Source organism: Sapajus apella, unplaced genomic scaffold, assembly GCF_009761245.1.
Source record: "Sapajus apella isolate SASKATOON/1434 unplaced genomic scaffold, GSC_monkey_1.0 scaffold57, whole genome shotgun sequence".
NCBI classification, from domain to species: Eukaryota; Metazoa; Chordata; class Mammalia; order Primates; family Cebidae; genus Sapajus; species Sapajus apella.
In genome coordinates, this window is record NW_022436997.1 from 4701264 (window position 1) to 4722437 (window position 21174).

At 36.5% G+C, this 21174-nt stretch overlaps 1 protein-coding gene across 1 annotated transcript in view; it reads right to left on the reverse strand.

The window, feature by feature from the left end:
* Positions 1–13018: 13018 nt before the first annotated feature.
* The window catches only part of PIK3C3 (phosphatidylinositol 3-kinase catalytic subunit type 3), a 126533-nt gene continuing 118377 nt past the window's right edge, over positions 13019–21174 (reverse strand). Inside the window, exon 25 of the mRNA XM_032245263.1 lies at positions 13019–16175. Coding sequence (XP_032101154.1) covers positions 16161–16175 — 15 coding nt within the window. The 3' untranslated portion in view covers positions 13019–16160. The remainder of the gene's footprint in view (positions 16176–21174) is intronic.

A 21174-nucleotide genomic window follows, 5' to 3' on the forward strand; every position in this document is an offset into this window, starting at 1 on the left:
GTGTTTATCCTCTACTTTTAGAGTTGAATTTCTAATTTTCTACAGTAGCATGCAAGATAATTGAATGCAAAAGAAGGCACAACAATACAAACAAGTAAAACTAAAGGAGGCACATCTAAGTGCTGAATTGACAAGTGCTGTGAGGCAAGAAAGACAAAGGAGTGCTGAGATGAGAATAATAAAGAAGACCTGTTGTTATACGTTTACCAGAAAAGGTGTCTCTGAGGGAGTGACATTGCACGGAGACATGAAGGATGAGAATACAGCTATGCAAAAAGCCAGGGAAGGGCATTCCAGGGAGAGGAAACAGTATGTAGAAATGACACTGAGGCCAGGTGTTTGGCTTGTGCCTGTATTCCAGCTACTCAGGAGACTGAGGTGGGAGGCTCACTTCAGCCCAGAGTTTGAGCCCAGCCTGGGCAACAGAGTGAGACCTTCTCTAAAGAAATAAAAGAAACAGCATTGAGATGGATCAAGACACAGAACCAACGGGGCCTGGCAAGAAGCACTGTAGCCTGTGTGTAGATGACAGCAGGAAATACTTTTAAGTACAGTGATGTGCTGTGATTTACATCTTTTAAAACCACTAAAAGTGTTCTCTGGAGAATGAATTCGGGGAAGGTAAGAAGTAAAGACGGCAGACAGGTTAGAAGGCAATTGTAATTGTTCTGACAAAAAGTGAGACAGTTTTGCTAGAGTGGCAGGAACAATTGCGTGGAAACTGCAGACGGATGTGAAAAAAGGGACTGTGGCTTGGTTTAGACGTAATGAGTGAAGGAGAGGGAAAGTCAGGTCTACAATGATGATTTCTGACTTGAAAATGGTGGGTGATGGCGCCATTAGCCATGATGGGAAAGACGATGGAGGAGTAGGTTTGCTGGTGGGAGACAGACAGTGAGTTCCACTTGGAATGTTTTCACTTTGAGATTCCTGCGAGTGGCGATAAGGAACATACGCAGTTGGTTATGCATTTGGAGTTCAAAGGGAAGTTCTGGGCTGGAGATGCAATTGGGAAAGTCACCAGCATATAATGATATTCAATAGCAGCAGAAGAGATGAAGTTATGCAAAGATGGAGTGTACAGAAGGAAGTAGAGGCTAAGTGGAGGAGGAGGATCTAAGAAGCTGCTAGAGATGGAGGAGGAAAACTAGGCACGAGCAATGCCAAGGAAATCAGAGGAAAAAGAGACATGGGCCAACAGTCTTGAATGCCACTGTGATGCTCTAAGATGAGGACAAAAGGAGCCACATTCCATACCAGGGAAATTCTGAATTAAATGCCATGAGGTGGCAGGGCCATTCCAGAGGCCACTCTTGGTCTTCTAGGCTGATTCTGCGTCACCTTTCTTTCACTGGCCCTAGCAGGATGATGTCCAACTGTGCTTAGGAAATGGGAAACATGTTACTAACCATGGATTACTCAGAAAGCTCTCACAGGATCTTATTTACTGCACGTGAAGTGAATGCCATCCACCTTTTTAACCACGGTGACAATGCACACTTGAGCAAGAGCTTTCTTGTCAGAGCATGGGGGTGTGTGGCAAAGGATGGAGTAAATTTCACAAGCCAGAGTCTCTGGAAAGAGAGTCGAGAACTTTACCTCCTGGACTGTTTTGAATGGGGCCGGACTACAGGAATTTTTTAATCAAAACAACTGAAAAGGGCACTTGAGTTGGGTGTACATTGCCCCCCAAACATGCACATAAATGCAAGGGCCTGAACTTATTACTAAGTCATGGAAAATGAGGGAGTGGCAGCAGCTGGAGAAAGGGAGGTTGGGGGTCTGTCCCATCAGAGTTAGATAGACTCCAGCTCTACTAAATCACTAATTTATCAAGGCTTCATCCTGACTATATTATGTACTGCTAACAAACATTACAAGATTTTTCCAATTAGTATTACGATATCAGAGACTCTTACCTTAAACAGCTTGAATCTCACATTCTGTTTTCTCTACAACTAAGCTCTCCTGTGTTCTTCCTAACACATGATCAGCAACCCAAAAGTAAATGCTTTATGAGACTTTGCCATTGATTAATTATTCATGGATTTTTACAAGGTTTACATACTTACCATTTCCAAAGGATATTAATTTAAAGGCAGAACCAATATTTAAGCTTTTAGTTTTCATTTTTAATAAATGTTTCATAGAAAACTTTATTGCTAAGACTTCAATTCTTCAGATGAGTTACCTTGTTTGGATTCAGTCCACAGAAAATTGTCACTACTAATTTGTCTTTTTTCTGTATTTGAACCTTCTAAGAAGCAAGCTCAAAACATCTATCTAGATGGGTTTTTTTCTATTCAGCAACATTAAGCAGCTTATTTAGATTCACAAACCTCTGCTAACTCCTGCCTTTTGATCCTTTCCATCAGTCATATTCAAAAAGAAATGCTCCCTCACCAGCTACTCAACTAATTTTTCAAGTTCCTGGAGACATGGCAATTGATATCTGTTGTCCTAATGAATGCTTGGCAGTTCCTCCTCCCCTTTCATTGTTGCTTCTGTTTTTCACACTCTCTCATTCTAGGTGATTTGTTTCAGACTGTCACTGTGTTCTGTATTTTTCTCAAAGTCAAGAACAAGATGACAAAGTCAGTGGTCTCCACCAAGACCATCCATGGATGTTATAAGCTGAGATAACATCCATCTCAGCTTATGACCTTTCCCTGTGGACTAGACGGAGTCCTTCTATCTTTCCCCACTACAGGATGCTAATCCCTTATCGACATATTCAAAGTCCAAGTCCAAGGAGTCCACGTGAGCTACCTCACTCCTTCCCCATATGAAGACACAGTGAAATGACACTATTTATGAGCCAGAGAGTGAGTCTTCACCAGGCCCTGAATCTGCTAGTGCCTTGATCTTGGATTCCCAGTCAGCAGAAGCGTGAGAAACAAATTTCTGTTGTTTATAAGACACCCAGTCTATGGTATTTTGCTAAAGAAGGCAGAATGGATTAAGATAGGGTACTTTGCACATGTAAAGTGCTCAGTAAATGAATGAATAAATGAAAATAACTGAGGATCAATAATTGGGAGAATATTACCTACTATCCTTGGGATTCATTTTGAGGCCTTTTATTTTGAGACCTGCTTTCAATTTCCCTGTTGGATAAAAGGTAATTGCATTACTCAAGAGTCTGGCAGACAAAGATGACAGAAAACCAATTCAAATTAGCTTAAGCAAAAAAGGAGTAATTTGTTGCCTCACATAATTGGAAGTCCAGGAAGACACTTCAGGCATAGATAAATCAGAAATCTGAGTGACTCTGTCTTTCTTTTTCTTTCTCATTTTCCTGTCATCTCTGCCCGGCACCACCCACCCCCCGTACCACCTCCTCTGCTCATTTTTACTCCTTGTTGAGGGGGTTAGAGGCCACGGTGCAGATATGGAGGGATGAGACTATAGATAGATAGTTCCAGGCTTATATCATCCCAACTAGTAACCTCGAAGCAAAGAACTTTTAACTTTCTCTCCCAGTGACTGCACTTAAAATTCCATATGTATATAACATGCCTGGGTACCATGATTAGGGCAAGCTCGAGTTATATAGCCACCTCTGTTGCTAAGAATGCTATGGATCATAACTGCAAGGTCCCCTAGAACTGTATGGAATGATACAAAAGTGCAATGAGCTTTTGTATTATTATTTTGAAGAAAAAAATGACTACAATTTGAGATGATGATGAATATCTGCATTTAGTGCATTCTTTTTCTGCCACTTCCATTTCTTTTTGTCCAAATTCAGAGACTACAGTGATTTTGTTTTCTAGCCAGGCAGAATCTTAGACTTATAATTCAACCTTTCTATTTTATACATGAGCAAATGGAATCACATCCATCATCAGTGAACAAACTAGCATAATAAGGAAGATCTTGCTGTTTCCTCATCATGAGCAGCCATTGTAGGAGCTAAGAAGTCAGCACACGGTCTCAGCCCGACAAAGGTCCCTTGTGACACAGAGCATTCATGCCACCTTTCTGGGTTTCAGTTTCTTCCATAAAATAAACCATTTAGAGTCCAAAGTTTCTTTCTATTTTTTTTTTCCAATGGATGAGAGCTCTCTACGTTGCCCAGGCCGGCCTCAAACGCGTAGCCTTGCCTCCTCAAGTGCCAGGACAACTGACCTGAGCCACAGCGGCTCCGTAGAGCCCATAATTTCTCATCATTTCATGATTTCAAGTATTGCAATTATGGATCATAAAGATTTGTTTGTTTGTTCAAATCACTGCCATTTTATAAAATCTTTAGAAAATAGTATCTTCAAAATATTTTCCCTAACAACAGACATTCCACCTGCATTCCATAGAAAATGATAACCTCATTTTGAACCATTATTTTCAAGATCTCAGCTGTTTGTGATTTTAAAAATATTTTAAATCCTACTGATGAAATGAAAATAAGTTTTATATAATTTGCAAGACACACTTTAGTAACATGATACATTTCAATGGCAATGCTCATTTTTAATCATGAGTATTTTCAACTAAGCAGAAGTATGTAGTAGTGTGACATATGTGATACTAACTTTAGGAAAATAAGGAGAGAAACAGGAAGATGTGGACAGTTGACCTTTCCATCATAAAAGCTCTCATGAAGCATAATATGAACATATCTTTTTAAAGTACAAGGGAGAATTGGTATATAGGAACAAGAGTATGTGTGTGTGAACACATTCAGAATTCCTTTTCTCTTTATCAGAGTGGGCAGGAGTGGGGTTGCCAAATGAAGTTGTTAGAGAAGTGGAACGCAGAAGATGTCATTTCATTGCTAAGCTCAATTACATTATGGGCCAAGAAATTGGATTGGCTGGGAACTTGAGCAGAGCTGCTATCTGATTGGCTGAAATACTGAAGCGGGCCAGCCACTCTGGTGTAACATTTGAGCTCTGGGATGTTTGAAGTATGATTTTAAATGGTTGCCAAAAAAGAAAAAGAAAAAAAAATTTTATCAATAAAGGTAGCTTTCAGACAATCCTGTATAGCAAGCTGAAAAAACCTGTATCTCCTTTTTCTAAGCCACTTGTACATCCCAGGAGGAGAGTTTGGAATCTTGCTCTATGACCCTCTTACTACAATGGAAGATTCACTCTCTTCCCATCGAAAGTACATTTCTCTACTTGTCTCTGGGATGACATGCCTTTTCACTTTCTTGGGTATTTCACTTTACTTACAGCCCCCTTTGCATTTATTGAATTATCACCATCATCTATGGTTCTAGTATCTTCTATTTTTAAAAAGCTTCTCCCTTTATCCAGTGTCCTCTAGTAGTTGTCCTCTAGTAGTTAACTGCTTCTTCAACAGGCAGAAAACAGTGGTCCACAATTATTGTCTCCAGTCCTTCAGGATGAATGATGAGTGCCCCCACCCACTCTGCTCTGTCCCTGCTCCATTCCACACAAATTAATTAGTGCTTTTATCAACCTGCCTTCAAGGAACTTACAGTCTACTAGGAGATAAAGATAATGCTACGTCACCAAATCTAATAGTCATCTGTTACCTTTTTTAAACACTTTCTCTCTAGATGGCCTTATAAATTTTTAAAGAATTTTATTGAAATATTATTTACATATAATACAATGTTGTGAAACCATGACTACTACTTAATTCTGAAATATTTTATCACCCTCCCCCAGAAATCTCATACACACTAGCAGCACCCACTCCCCATTCCCTATTGCCCTATCCCTTATCTATTCTCTGTCTCTACGATTTGTTGATCTTGGACATCTCATATAAATGGTATCACAGAAGATGTGGCCTTTTGTGGGTAGCTTCTTTCACTTAGCATGTTTTCAAGGTTTCTATTCCTAGCATGTATTGGAACTTCATTCCCGTTAATTAACAAATAATTTTCATTGTATTATATATGTCAATTTTTATCCATTCATCAGTAGGTAAACATGTGGGTTGTTTCCTTTTTGGTTTTCATGAATAATGCTCTTATAAATACTTGGGTTCACGTTTTTGTGTGGACATGTTTTCATTTATTTTGGATATATCTAGGAGTGGAATTGCTAGGGCACATAATAATTCTATGTTTAACATTTTGAGAAAGTGCTAACCTGTTTTCCAAAGCAGCAGATCATTTTTCAATCCCAACAGCAGTGTATAAGGGTTTTGATTTTTCCACATCCTCACCAACATGTTGTCTTTTTGATAACAGCTATCCTAATTTGTATGAAGTGGTATCTCATTATAGCTTCAATTTGCATCATTTTAATGATGTACTTATTGGATATTTGTATATCATTTTAGATAAATGTCTATTCAGATCTTCTGCCCATTTTTTCAACTGGATTTTTTAAATTGTTGAATTGCAAGTTTTCTATTATGTATTTTAGGAAAAAGTTCATCAGCATCAAATATATTACTTTCAAATATTTTCTCCCATTCTGTGGGGTTATATGTCACTTCCTTAATGGTGTCTTTTCAAGCACAAATATTTTTAACTTTGATAAAGTTGAATTTATGTATCTTTGTTGTTGTTGCTGCTGCTGCTGCTTATGCATGTGTTGTCATATCTAAAAAACCATTGTCGGGCCGGGCACAGGGGCTTATGCCTGTAATCCCAGTACTTTGGGAGGCCAAGGGGGGCGGATCACGAGGTTAGGAGATTGAGACCATCCTGGCTAAAGTGGTGAAGTCCTGTATGTACTAAAAATACAAAATATTAGTTGGGTGTGGTGGCACGCACCTGTAGCCCCAGCTACTTGGGAGGCTGAGGCAGAAGAATTGCTTGAATCTGGGAGGTGGAGGTTGCAGTGAGCCAAGATTGCACCACTGCACTCCAGCCTGGGCAACAGAGCAAGACTGTCTCCAAAAAAAAAAAAAAAAAAATTGTCAAATCCAAGGTCACAAAGATTTATGCCTATGTTTTTCTCTAAATGTTTTAGGTAGGTTCACACCTCACAATAATTTCTATGATGCATTTTGCAACAAATTTTAAACCCATTTAAATTTTTTCCTGAAGTATAATTCCAACTTCATTGCTTTACATGTGACTATACAGTTGTTCCAGCACCATTTGTTGAAAAGATTATTCTTTTCTTCATTGAATTGTTTTAGTACCCTTGTCAAAAGTCAATTGACCATAAGCTAATGGTTTAATTGTAGATTCTCAAATTTATTCTATTAATCTGTATGTTTGTCCTTAAGCCAGTGCCACACTGTCTTGACTACTGTAGCTTTGTACTACGTTTATCAGGGAGTTTGAGTTCTCTAATTTTTTTTCAATATTCTTCTTGGTATTCTTGATCATTTGCACCTGTCACTTTTTGTGTTCTAAGTACCATCTACTAACAGACAACTCTCAAAATTCTCTCTCTCAAATCTCTTTTCTGAAGCTGTGATTCTTATTGAAGCTATGTTTTTAATTGGCAGCCCAGGTTGAATATTCAGAACTATCCCAAAGTGTATACACTAACTGAAAATTTATCTCTATATCTCCCCCTAAAATATCCTACTTTGCTTGTCTTCCTATTCGCTGCAAGTGCCCTCACAATTCACTCTATTGCTCACAGCAGAAACTTGGGAGTCAATCTTCATTCCTCCCTCTTCTTCACTCCCACAGTCAATCTATCAGCAAGTCATATCCAAGTTTTCTCCAAATCATACTTCAAATTCATTTACCTTCTCCCTAGATCTATTTTACTATCCTAATCCAAGCCACCAGAATTTTCTCCTACATTACTAATTGGTCTTCCTGATTTTTCCCCAAAGGTCCATTTTCTATAAAAGAAACAAAGTGATAATTTAGTAAGTTAAAATCATTTGGCTCACTGATTTCCTTTGCATTTAAAATAAAATTCCAACCTTTCCCATGGCTTATGAGCCATGTATGATTTGATTCCACCTACCTCTCCAGGCTCCTTTTTAAATGTCACCCCTTGATTACCAGGTGCCAGATATATTAGCTTTCTTTTAGGTTCTTGCACAAAGCAAGCTTTTTCATGGCTTCAGGCCTTTGCACATGCTGCTCCCTCTCTAATTAAAATGCTCCTACTGCTGCCTTTACCCCTCTACCTTTCAGGCATCCTTCCTTTCTTCATCTCTTCTTGGCTTAAAGTATTATCTCCTCAGATTACTTTTTTCTGGTGATGATAGCTAAACTAGATTTCCCTCTTGTATTCTCTTTTACCATATACCGTTGCTTCTTTCAAAGCACGTACTACATTTTATAACTATTACTTAAATTGCTTATACGATTGCTTCTTGTCTGTCTCTCTGTTGCCTTACTAGGTTGTAAAATCCATGCAGGTGGGAAACATGTCTATTCCTTTCACTACTGTAACCTCAATGCTAAGAATATAATACAGATTCAATAAATTATTACTTGAATAAATATCTCTTTTTGCCAGGCACGGTGGCTGATGCCTGTAATCCAAGCACTTTGGGAGGCTGAGGTGGGCGGATCACCTGAGGTCAAGAGTTCGAAACCATCCTGACCAACATGGAGAAACCCCAATGGTAAAATATATATTATATATAATATGTATTTAATACATATTATATATAGAATATATAATATATATTTAATACATATTATCTATTATATATATAATATATAATATATATATTGAATATATATAATATATATATTATATATATTAAATATTATATATATTTTACAGATGGGGTTTCTCCATGTTGATCAGGACGGTCTTGAACTGTTCTGCATTATTAATTTTTTGAAGATGGGTATTGCCTTACTAGGTTGTAAAATCCATGCTGGTGGGAAACATGTCTTTTCCTTTCACTACTGTAACTTTGGGATGAATTTAAAAGAATGTTTAAGTCACAGCCAATTTTCTGTTGGTCTGATTTTACCAAATAATTCCCTAAATAAGGAGTCTGATCTATCTAAAATAGAAGTTAATGTACTATCCCAATATTTCCATTCTAAACTCTGGAAACTCAATCCATTTAAAGTCTTCTCTCAATCCTAAATGCAACCTCATCTTGATGCAAAAGATGTGTGTGTAGGATACCTCCAGTAGATTGATTCCATCTTCCTCTGCTCATCCTTCCAGGTCATCATTCTCAAATGCTCTTTTCTTGTCACCATACCTAATATATAAGCAGACACCTCCAAACTTTTGAGTAGTTCTCCTGGGGCCTTTCTCTCTTGGCTTGAGAAAGTTCTACCTTGTTCACCATGAGGAAGGAAAGAAGGTCCTCTCTTTGAACCTTGCACTCTCCTCAAAAAGGTGATCCTCTCTCTTTCAGTGCTTTCATTTACTAGGTACGGGTAGTAATAGTGCCAGTTCTGATAACTTTCTGCGTCTTAAATTATGATGAGAAATTAGTGGGGCATTACTGTAACTCTATTTCTTGGTTCCATATGAGTAATCAGTCTCTTGTCCTAAAATGTACTCTAGGAATGTTCAGGGGTTCTAGTCCATTTCATAGAGTTACTGCTGTAGCAGCTGCCATCAGCAACGAGGTGGAGGTTTTGGCTTATCTTTCCTTAGGAAAAAAAGCCACATACATGTGCTGACACAGAGCCAGCATCATTTCCCAGCCCTCAAACATCTGGTTGGCATGAGTACAGACACACAACTCAAATCTCAGCTCCCCTGAACATCCCTCTGAATCCAAAATTGGTCCATAACTTGTTTTTAACTGTTGTCACACTTCCCTGTGAGAGCATTAATATTCTATTCCACTACAACTAAATGACCTACCTCTATCATACCTACCCATAGCCCTGGAAGTTATCCCAGAATCTATTTCAGTAGTGAGCCTCTTGGACACCAGTGCCATCCTATATAGTCTATCACAGAATGAAAGCCACAGAAAATGCAATTAATAATATCATTACCAGATGCCCATTGAACATCCCAAATCTGAAAATCCAAAATCTGAAATGCTCAAAATTTTGAAATGTTTTGAATGCCAATGTAATGTTCAAAGGAAAAACTTATTGGAGTATTTTGCACTTTGGGTTTTTTGACTTGGGATTCTAAACCAGTAATTACCATGCAAATATTCCAAAAGAAAAAAAGAAAAAGAAAAAATCAGAACACTAAAACATTTCTGGTCCCAACCATTTTAGATAAGGGATATTCAACCTGAATTTCTTCATATCATGCCCTCATACCTCCACGGCTAGTCTTTCTCAGTCTCCTTTGTGAACTCCTTCTATTGTTCAGCCTCTAAGTTTTAGACCACCAGGGTTCTTGTTGCTGGGACTCTTCGTTTTCTGTATTTGTACTCTCACAGTGATCTCATCCAATCCCGTGGTATTAGATGCCATTCACACACTAAAGACCAGGACCAGCTTCATAGGCATGCTACCTGTGAATTTGCACAAGACCTCACGTTCTGAAGGGCCCTGTGTTTAGTTTAACACAATGATGTTCCTGTCTTAAAAGCTTTAATAACTAATTTTATCTTGAATCGGTAAATGAAGACTGATGAGACAGTGGAACAGGTGCACAAGCAGAGATGCCACCATGTATATGTCTGCCACCACTCTTTGACAATCCATTTGGCCCATAAACACAGAATTCTAGTGGGCCCATAATGCACGGATTTAGTGAGACTCAAAGAGAGAAAAAGGTAATGGTTACAACTACAGTGGAGTAAGTGGGGACACTGACACTCTCAAGAGGCCACATTTTCCATTTGAACCAGAATTTGTTTGGACATAGAACACAAAAGGCCAAGATACCCTATGCACACCCTGCACTCAGGGTGCCTGTGTGTGAACTGTGGGGGCAGAGGTGATAGTATGAAGGTTAAGGTCCATCCAGTTCATAGCAAAGCCCATAATGAGGCTATCATCTGGCCACACTTAGTTTCACACATTCCTGAGCTTAGTCATTTTCTCCTAGGACCTGCAGCTGCACCCGAAAGAGGTGACAACTTCAACTACCCACCTGTTATTGACCCTAGGTTACTAGCCTAGACTTATGATTCACTCAACAATATTTTATTTGGGGAATCCTTGATGTCTTCCATGTAACTGGGCTTTTGAGAAGCACCTACTGCTATACCATAATACTCCTTTATCTCTGAATCTGAGAAAGAAGGAGTTGCTATAAATGTCTTTATAAAAAACAAAAAGTTATTTGGGATCCTCATGCAACTTGCACCATCCTCTCTCCCAAGATCTGCATGCAGGGCCTAGAAGAGGATGCTGGCTTCCCTAAATCAGACCAAAAGCCCCTGCCCTCCTTTTCTACAGGAATCATGTCTTTCTGGTACATATTAGTGTAGCCTAGTGGTCATGCACATAGGTGTCGGAGCCAGAGCATCTCAGTTCTAAATACATGTTTGCTCATATCTTACCTGGGTAACACTGAGGAATTTGCTTATCTTCCTTGTACTTCAATTTCCTCATACACACAAAAAAGCATATAATAACAGAATTTACCTTATGAAGTTGTTGTATATTTTAAATAAACAACTCAATTTACAGGGCTTGTAACAGTGTTTGGCCTACAAAGAATGTAGTAACTGTTCTGAATTATTAATTTTTTTGAAGATGGGTAAAACATATATATATTATATATATTTTTTATATATTTTATAATATATATATTTATATATTTATAATATACATTATATATATATTTTGTAAATATATATTATATATAATATACATTATATATATTTTATATAATATACTATATATTATATATATTTATATGTTATATACATAAATATATGTTATATATACATATTATAATGGATCTACTAGACTCATTTTCTTATGTTTTATTTTGATATTCCTAGTGTTCTACACATAAATAGCATGTGGTATCAGTATTAGCTTTTTCTGTACGAAATACTAGTCTCAAAAGTTAGTGGCTTAAAATAAACATTGACTTAGCTCAGGATTTAGTAGCAATTTTTCCTTAAAAATTTTTTTTTCTAGAATAGGTATTCATATTAAAGTTGTTCATACTCCATATAAAGTATATGAAGTTTTTGAAATTACCTAGTTCTTAAAATGTTACTAACAGCAATTGAATTTCAATAATGCATTTTGGAATACGGATTATCTACCCTCAGGGTAGATAAAAGTAAAAAACTAGTGTTGAAATGCAATATGCCAGCCCATAGCACTGAATGAAATGAACTTTCACTTACCAGTATTTACATAGTACTCATTCTTAATATAAACCACTCATTATATAAAAAAGTGCTTTTCATGTATGTTTTTTCGCTACATAACCAGTTGAAAATTATTTTTCCCCACTATATAAAAGAAAGAGAAAATGTTAGCATACAGCAAGATATATCTGGTTGGGTGGGAAGGCCACAGTAACAAGAGTCTAAAGTGTATCTTCTATTCTTACACCTTCCCAGCCCTGGCCCCTGTTTCCTAATACTGGCCTATGGAATCTCTGGGCTAAAGAAAAACTTAACATCTAATCTATTGTTAAACCTAACAGGCATAGGAATCCCCTGGGAAAAATCACAAGACCCACATGTAGATTGATTTAGCTGCTCAGGAGTGGGGATTGGGAATGTGCATATTTAAGAGTTCCCTGAAGGTTCTGACATGCCCAGTCCCACCCTAGTTCTTAGAGTGGAAACTGGTTCCTGTGGTCTAGTGCAGCCTCTTATCAGATGCAGGGGTCCCACCTCAGCTTCTGTAAGTTGTCACCCAGGTGGGATGCTTACTATCTCCTGAGGCTTATCCTGTTTTTCCTTTTTGTTGTCGTCGTTTTTAGCTACTCTATACTATATTCAGATTTCTTTCATTTTTACCTAATATTCTTTTTCTGTTCCTGGATCCCATCCTGGATCAGGTGGTATGCATTCTTCATAAGTGAAATATTAATATATCAAAATTATTCATTTTGGCAAATCAGTATATTTTCCGTATATAATTACAGAAAGTCCACATTGTTTTTCTAATATACTTGTAAAAAATTATTTTCCACTTGGCACTAAGGTTACTCTCAAGGTGTTCAATCTGTATCAGTTTTTATTTGAAGTTGTGTGACCTATCTAAAACAAACATTCGTAATTTTGTACAAAATGCTCCTAAGAATCTCAATTTGGTTTACTGTTTTAAATCGCAATGTTATATTTATGCGCAAGGATATATACAAGGTATACTATGATTGTAGGTTAATGATCATATTGATTGGCAAGATTTAATTTACCTGTATGTTTTTACTGAAGGATCTAGTCTCCAACCCAAGGCAAGTATGAATATGTGGCATGATGACACAAGATATTTCTTAGAAATGTGTTTACTGACTACTTACTGAGTATGCCACCTTTGGTTATCCTGTTAAAAGCAATGAAAAAAATAAAACATGAGCATAAATAAGAAAAGGAGTAAGTGTTGTCTTTTGGGGATTAAAGCTGAATGGACCACATACCCACAAATGCACACATTAGAGGTCAGTACTAACACTACCATTATCTCAGTGAAAAATGAAGGCTGGAAGAATTATGGTTAAGACTGTGATCACCAAAGTCTAACTCGGCTTCAAATCTCACTCACCAGTGGCTTATCCTTGGGCAGATGATTCAATTGCTTTAAACTCCAGTTACTTCAACTAGAAAATGAGAAGACAATTCTATCTCATACAATAAAGAGATAAGGCATATGAAGCAATTAGTATGGTCCTGACATGTAATGCTGAGCCCTTACATCATGTTGACTGCTATTATAACAATATATGCCCAGCTGAAAACTCAGTAAGACAAATGAGCTGGGGAACATCTAAAACTAGCATACGGAGAATGATTTTTGCTAACCCTAGCAAAAACCAAGGCTGTATCACCCTTTATTTCGGAGTGTTAACCGTACTTTTCTTCTTTTCTTCCTAGAGCCCCACTCTCAACTGCTATTCACATTCTCTCTCCCCCACTCAGAAATTTCAATCTACTTAATGACCATAGTACTCACACTTTTTAATTAAAGTGATGTATCCTCACAAATACATTTCTCAAACTCGAAAGAAACATCGTGCTTGAAATATTGCTGAATTTGTCACCAAAGAATTCACATGGCAATGACAAAGAAACACGCAGACTACACTCTGAGGATAGAGCTCCAAGAGTAAAAACAATGGAATTTGGAAAAAATAGAGTAAAGAGTTGCTTTGAGCAATAAAAACAGATCGATAAGTCATTTTTCTTTTTGATATAGGCTTATCACTCACAGCCAAAATCTCTCAGCAAAACCACAGCCACTGTTTATTTACCCTCCTGAGAGATGCTCCTTCCTCACCTAACACTCGTTACCCTTCCTAGAAAGGTTTATCCTCTTTACAATTCTAGTTAAGATGGCACTAAATACAAGGGTATTCAAGATGAAACTTTTTTTACTAGCTTTCAGTGTCTGCCCTTATAGAATTTCATATTTGTGTCAAAATTTCTTATTGAGTTTCTTATAAGCATGCTCCTCTCTATGCAGAGTGCTGTGGAGTTTATAAAGATGAGTAAGATGATATACTTTTGCCTTCTAGTTAGCACAGTTAAATTAATGCTATTGAGACCATATGTCCCTCAAAGCTAAAGATACTTACTTTCTTACCCATTAAAGAAAAAGTATGCCAAACCCTGAAATAGGAGATACAAGTGTAAGAAAAACACTGAACTTTCTTAATGCCACTTTAAAAGCTATAAATAATTCCAAGAGTTCACAAGGAAGAAAGGTCACTTTCAACAAGGGAAATTCAGAGAAAAATTTTGGAGGAAGTGCCAATAGAAACACAATTAGAAGAATGAGCACGCAGAGGGTTAAAAATGTCTAACAACAACAAAAATGACACAGATATGTAAAGAAAAGAAAAAGCAAGGTAGAGGATAGAGCCTGACAATTTAGTTTAGATATAAGTTTTCCTAAGATGACGTACAAAGGTCTTTCCATTTTTACTATTTTTCTCATCAGGAGGTATGTTTCATACAAATCACATTCCATATGCTTCTAGGATGTCTCTTAATTACATGCCTGCCCTCCCTCTGGTAACCCACACTAAAGAGGCAAGCTCAGAACTAAGAATTTGATGACAAATACATATTATCATTAATGGCATTCTCTGAAATTGTGCCACAATTTTACCTTCATCTTTTCTGTCACTTCATTTCTGATATTTATTCAGCACCAAAACAATTATTTTTCTTCCAAGACTATACGTATAACATATGAAGTTGCAAAAGATTATTACTGCATTGCTCATATCATTTGTATATTTGTATTTGTTCTTTTTCTTCAAAGTTCCATCAAAAAAGCTAGAGAGATTAGTTTTCTTAAAAAACAAAAAAAATTTTTGCTCGTTCATGAAGAATATATTACATTAACAGGTCTAGGTGAGCTATTTCAAAAAGCTTTTTGTTTTTCCTCAATTCCTTTATACCATCAAAAAGCTTTTGAAAACTAAATTTACATCAGAAAAAATTTATTGCAGAAAGACAATTTACATTGTCTTACGTGAAAATGTAAAAAAATCTTATGTTTAATACTAATACTGGTGGTCATACGACCTTTTAGCCAGGTATCTAAATAGCCACACTTTCATACTCTACATACTTACAAACGAGAACTATGAACTGTAGTTTACAAAAATCAATTATTTATGAGAAAATAAATATCTTTTAAAAATATTAGCAATTCTTGAACTACAGAAGAATGAGCCATAACATGTAAAACTTGAAGTAAATTTTTAAGTAAAACTTTAAACATGTAATTTAGGCAAAAACAAAAAACAAACAAAAGTCAGTGGGAGAAAGGAGAGGAAAGAAGGAAGAAACAAATAAAAAACGTGTAAACTGTGTCAAGCTAAATTCAGGTTACTGCTGTCCTGATATGAAAATATAAGGGGAAAAAATAACATTTTAAACCAAATGACTAAATGTTTTACTATTTCAACATATTACTTCCTCCAGAATTCTCATAACATGTACATAAATAAGAATATTTCTCATTTCGTAATTTATTAACAATGAATACATTTGAAAATAAATATATACAATATTTCAAAACAAACCCCACCAAGACCATATTTAAGCAATGACATCTAAGGAAGTGGAATTCAGGTACCATGTAATATTTGGAAAATACGGTAACCTGAAGATTAAATTTTCTCTTCCCTGCTGGTTACTCTGAAGTCTCCAATATACACAGGTTGCTCTTAACATGGTTTTCTTATTGAATCAAGCATCTTGATGGGTCAAATCCAGTTTCATTTTCTCCAGTACTACAAAAATTAAAAAGAAACAAACAAACAGAAAATAATTTACTTATTCACAAAGATAAAAAATAGTCTATCGTTTTTAAAAAGGCTATGATTAAAATAGAAAGTGTATAAATACATTTGCTAAATGCTACCAAGAGGATTGCAATTAACTATATTGTATAGGATTCCTGAGGATTCACTTAAAAACTAGTTTATATGAGAAAATAATTCAGGGAGAGAGTGTTTGCTGACTGTAAGTTCAAAATGATGCAATTAACATGAGACAACCAAAAATCATCTCATCCAGTACTAAAAAGGCAAATACTCCGCTGAATTCTAAAGTGAGTTAAATGAGTAATATTGTGTGTAGTGTGCTTGGTTCTTAGAGAGGCTGTGAAAACCTGTATCTTATTCCACAGAGTGCAACTACTTCATTCTAGAAATGGTCTGGACATCAAAAAAAGGACGTAGTCCTGAAAAGACAAGAGAGGCCTAGTGAAGAGCTGTTCTGGGAACAACACGATTAATGGTGTTCAATACTGAGATATCTCCAGTAGGAATAAAATCAACGAAGATTTCGTTGTTTGGCTGAGTATACACTGAGTCATTCATAACTCATGCCCTTTTTGTTGGATACAAATATGCTGGCATTCTCTTGGAAGAATTATGAATGCTGTTTACATGTAATAAAATTTTGTTTCTATGACCTTCACTTCATTATCACTCAGAGAAAAAGTGAAGGCAAAAAATCACACACAAGGGTGTCTGTGTGTGTGTGCACATGCATGTGTGTACATGTACAAATGTGAAAATGCCAAGATGCTAATGGCTTTTAATCTGATGCCTTTAAAATTGGCAATCTAGAAAAAATATGGCAAGATTTATTTTTCATGTGAATAAAAATGATGTAATTTAGAATTTGAGAAGCAATTTAAACATTTTTACTAAAGGCAATATCAGAGAAAATAAACTTCCTAATGAAATGGTACTTGTCCCTCATATAAAACCATGTATGTTTATTTGGTGCCTACTACATGCCAGGAAGTGTCTCAGATTATGTGGGAGATCTCAAATTAAGACAAACTGCCGGAGGACCAAATTAATACAGACAGAAGACAGAATCTCACACACACACACACACACACACACACACACACACACACACACACACACACACTCTCTCTCTCTCTCTCCCTCTCTCTCTCTCTCTGTCTGTCTGTCTCAAAAGTTGGGCAAATGGGGGGAACTCATTCAACGCAAAGAGAAGAGCTGTATTGCCTGAAGGTAGTGGTGATGAATCATCAGATCTCCAAAGATTCTTTTGAAGGCTTCTGAAGATGATAAAGGTAGAAAGTGTAGGTAAAAGTCAAACTGAAAAGGGTCCATACCAACATATTTGGGAGTCTAAATAACCTGGAAGTCATTTGGAAGCAATTAAAAACTTGCATATGCACACGTGTATGCTTCTATGTATGAGGAAAATGTTGCTATTAATCCAATGGTTTCCAGTATACCAGCATACCTTGTTTTATTGTGCTTAGCTTTACTGTACTTCACAGATACTGTGTTTTTTTTTTTTTTTACAAATTGAAAGTCTGTGGCAACTCTGCCTGAGCAAGTTTATCGGAGCCATTTTTCCAACAGCTTGTGCTTACTTTGTGTCTCTGTGTCATAGTTTGGTAATTCTCATAATACTGCAAAAATTTTCATTATTATTCCATCTGCTATGGTGCTCTGTGATCAGCAATCTCTGATATTACTCTTGCAAATGTTTTGGGGAACCACGAACCATGTCCATATAAGATGGTGAACTTAATTGATAAATGTTACGTGTGTTCTGACTACTCCACCAAATGGCCATTCCCCACTTATCTTCTTCTCTTTAAGCCTCCATAATCCCTAAGACATAACAATATTGAAATTAGGCCAATTAAGAACCCTATCATGGCCTCTAGGCGATCAAGTGAAAGAGAAGAGTCGCATATCTCTGGCTTTAAATTAAAAGCTAGAAATTACTAAGCCTACTGAGAAAGGCATATCAAAAGCTTGGACAAGCCAAAACTTAAGACTCTTACATCAAACAGCCAAGTTGTAAATGCAAAGAAATGTTCTTAAAGGAAATTAAAATGCTACTCCAGTGAATACATGAATGATATGAGAGCAAAACACGTATTGCTGATACGGAGGAAGTTTTTGCGGTCTGCTTAGAAGCCCAAACCAGCTATAACATCACCATAAGCCAAAGCCTGATGCAGAGCAAGGCCTTAACTATCTTCAATTCTATAAAGAATTAAACTGTCTTCAATTTTATAATTCTATAAAGGCTGAGAAAGACAAGGAAGCTGCAGAAGAGAAGTCTGAAGCTAGCAGAGGTTGGTTCATGAGGTTTAAAGAAAGAAGCTATCTCCATAACATAAAAGTGCAAGGTAAAGCAGGCAGTGCTGATAAAGAAACTGCACCCAAGTTATCTATCAAGCTAAGATCATTGATGAAGGTGACTAAGTAACAGGTTTTCAAGGCAGATGAAACAGTTTTCTAATGAGTAAGATGCCACATAGGACTTTCATGCTAAAGAGAAGTCAATGTCTGGCTTCAAAGCTTCAACGGACAAGGCTTTCTTTGTAGGGGCTAATGCAGCTGGTGACTTAGTTGATGCCAATGTTCATTTACCAATCCAAAAATTATAGGGCCCTTAAGAATTATAATAAATCTACTCTGCCAGTGCTCTATAAATGAAACAGTAGCTTGGATGACATCACATTTTTTATAGTATTGTTTACTGAAAATTTTAAGCCCACTGTTGAAGCCCACTGCTCAGAAAAAGATTCCTTCCAAAATATTACTGCACATTGACAATGTACCCAGTCACCTAAGAGCTCTGATGGAATATACAAAAAGATTAATGTTGCTTTCATGTCGCTAATTCAATATCAATTCTATAGCCCATGAATCACAGAGTCACTTTGACCTTCAAGTTCTATTATTTACGAAATAATTTTTGTAAAGCTATAGCTGCCACAGATAATGATTCCTCTGATGGATCTGGGCAAAATAAATTGAAAACCTACTAAGAAAGATTCACCATTAATGGCACTTAATTCTAGATGCCATTAAAAACATTTGAGATTCATAGGAGGAGGTGAAAAATATCAATGTTAACAGGAGTTTGGAAGAAGTTGATTCCAGTCTCCATGGATGACTTTGAGGGGTTCAAGACCAGTAGTGGAAGGAACTGCAGATGTGGTGGAAACTGCAAAAGAACAAGAATTAGAAGTGGAGCCTGAATATGTGACTGAATTGCTGCAGTCTCGTGATAAAACTTGAGCAGATGAGGAAATGCTCCTTCTGGATAAGCAAGGTGGTTTCTTGAGGTGGAATCAATTTGTGGTGAAGATGCGTTGAACATTGTTGAAGTGACAACAAAGGATTTAGAGTATTCCATAAATTTAGTTGATAAAGCAACAGCAAGTTTTGAAAGGGTTTACTCCAATTCTGAAAAAAGTTCTAATCTGGACAAAATGCTATCAAACAGCATCACATGATACAGAGAGATCTTTCATGAAAGAAAGCATCAACTGATGTGGCAAACTTCATGGATTCACAGCTACTCAATCTTTAGCAACCACTACCCTGGATCAGTCAGCAGCCATCAACAAGGCAAGACTCTCACTAGCAAGAAGATTACAACTCACTGGAAGCTCAGATGATTGTTAGCATTTTTTATCAATATTTTAAAATAGTTTTTAAAGACATAAAGCTACTGCATAGTATTATGTAAACATAACTTTTATATGCATTGGGAAAACAAAAAAATCATGTGACATGCTTTATTGCAGTGGTTTAGACTCTAAAAAAAATCTTTAAGGTATGCCTTTTCCTCCAGATACTTCGACTTCAAAATGTCTGTGTCTTTAGGGAAAAAACAAAACAAAACAAACAAACAAAAAAAACACATAGCAGAGACAGTCCAAAAATATTCAACTCTTTGTACATTTGAAGAATTATTATGAATGGGTTTGACAGAACACAAAGGGAAAGAAAACAGCAGTATAAAACTAGCCTTACTAAAAGCAGTTAATGAAGCAAACATGGCAAACCCTGTCAAGGATTACATTCAAGTGTTTAAAAATCATCTTGGGAGAAGATAAGAAAATTGAATTTTTATGGATAAGAAACTGTAAGGCTTGGGCTAAAAATTATGGGGCATTCTGCTGACTCCTGCTATTAAAATAATTAACTAATCTTACAACTTGCAAACAGTTGTCATACAGCAAGTGCCTGTATTCTTTGTTTTTAAACATCATGGGTTTTAATGGGTAGTGTGAAGCAATGCTGACTGCAGCGGAACAAGAGAGCACAGGTGGGTCAATGAAATACAAGACTAGTTTTGGCCAATGCACAAAATAAATGTTATCCCACACTTATCCTATTATCTTGGATTAACAGTTCCCAGTGACTCCTTTATACAGCACACTTACTTGGCTGTTTGCACAGCTGATTTTGTTTTTTCTTTGATGGGTAGGTGAAAGATGAGGAAAAGTTAAAATTTAAACTTACAAGCAAAAATTTAAAAACTCACTACTCACAACAAAAGCTATTCATGTCTATAAATTAAGGCTTTGATATATGTATGTATGTGTGTGTGTGTGTGTGTACATGGAAGGTAAAGCAGCCAGTGCTGATGGAGAAACTGCACACAGGTTTTCTAGCTATGATCACTGATGAAGGTGGCTACATTAGATAACAGATTTTCAATACAGATGAAACAGCCCACTAATGAAATAAGATGCCACATAGGACTTTCGTGCTACAGAGAAGCCAGTCTGGCTTCAAAGGACAGGCTGACTTTCCTGGCAAAGGCTAATGAGCTGGTGACTGAAATTGACACTAGTTACTAAATATTTTACATCTAAATATATATTTAGATGTAAAGTATTTTATATATAAACATTTATATTAATATGTTTTTATATATGTATATATTCTTATATCTAAACATATATTTAGGTGTATTTTATAT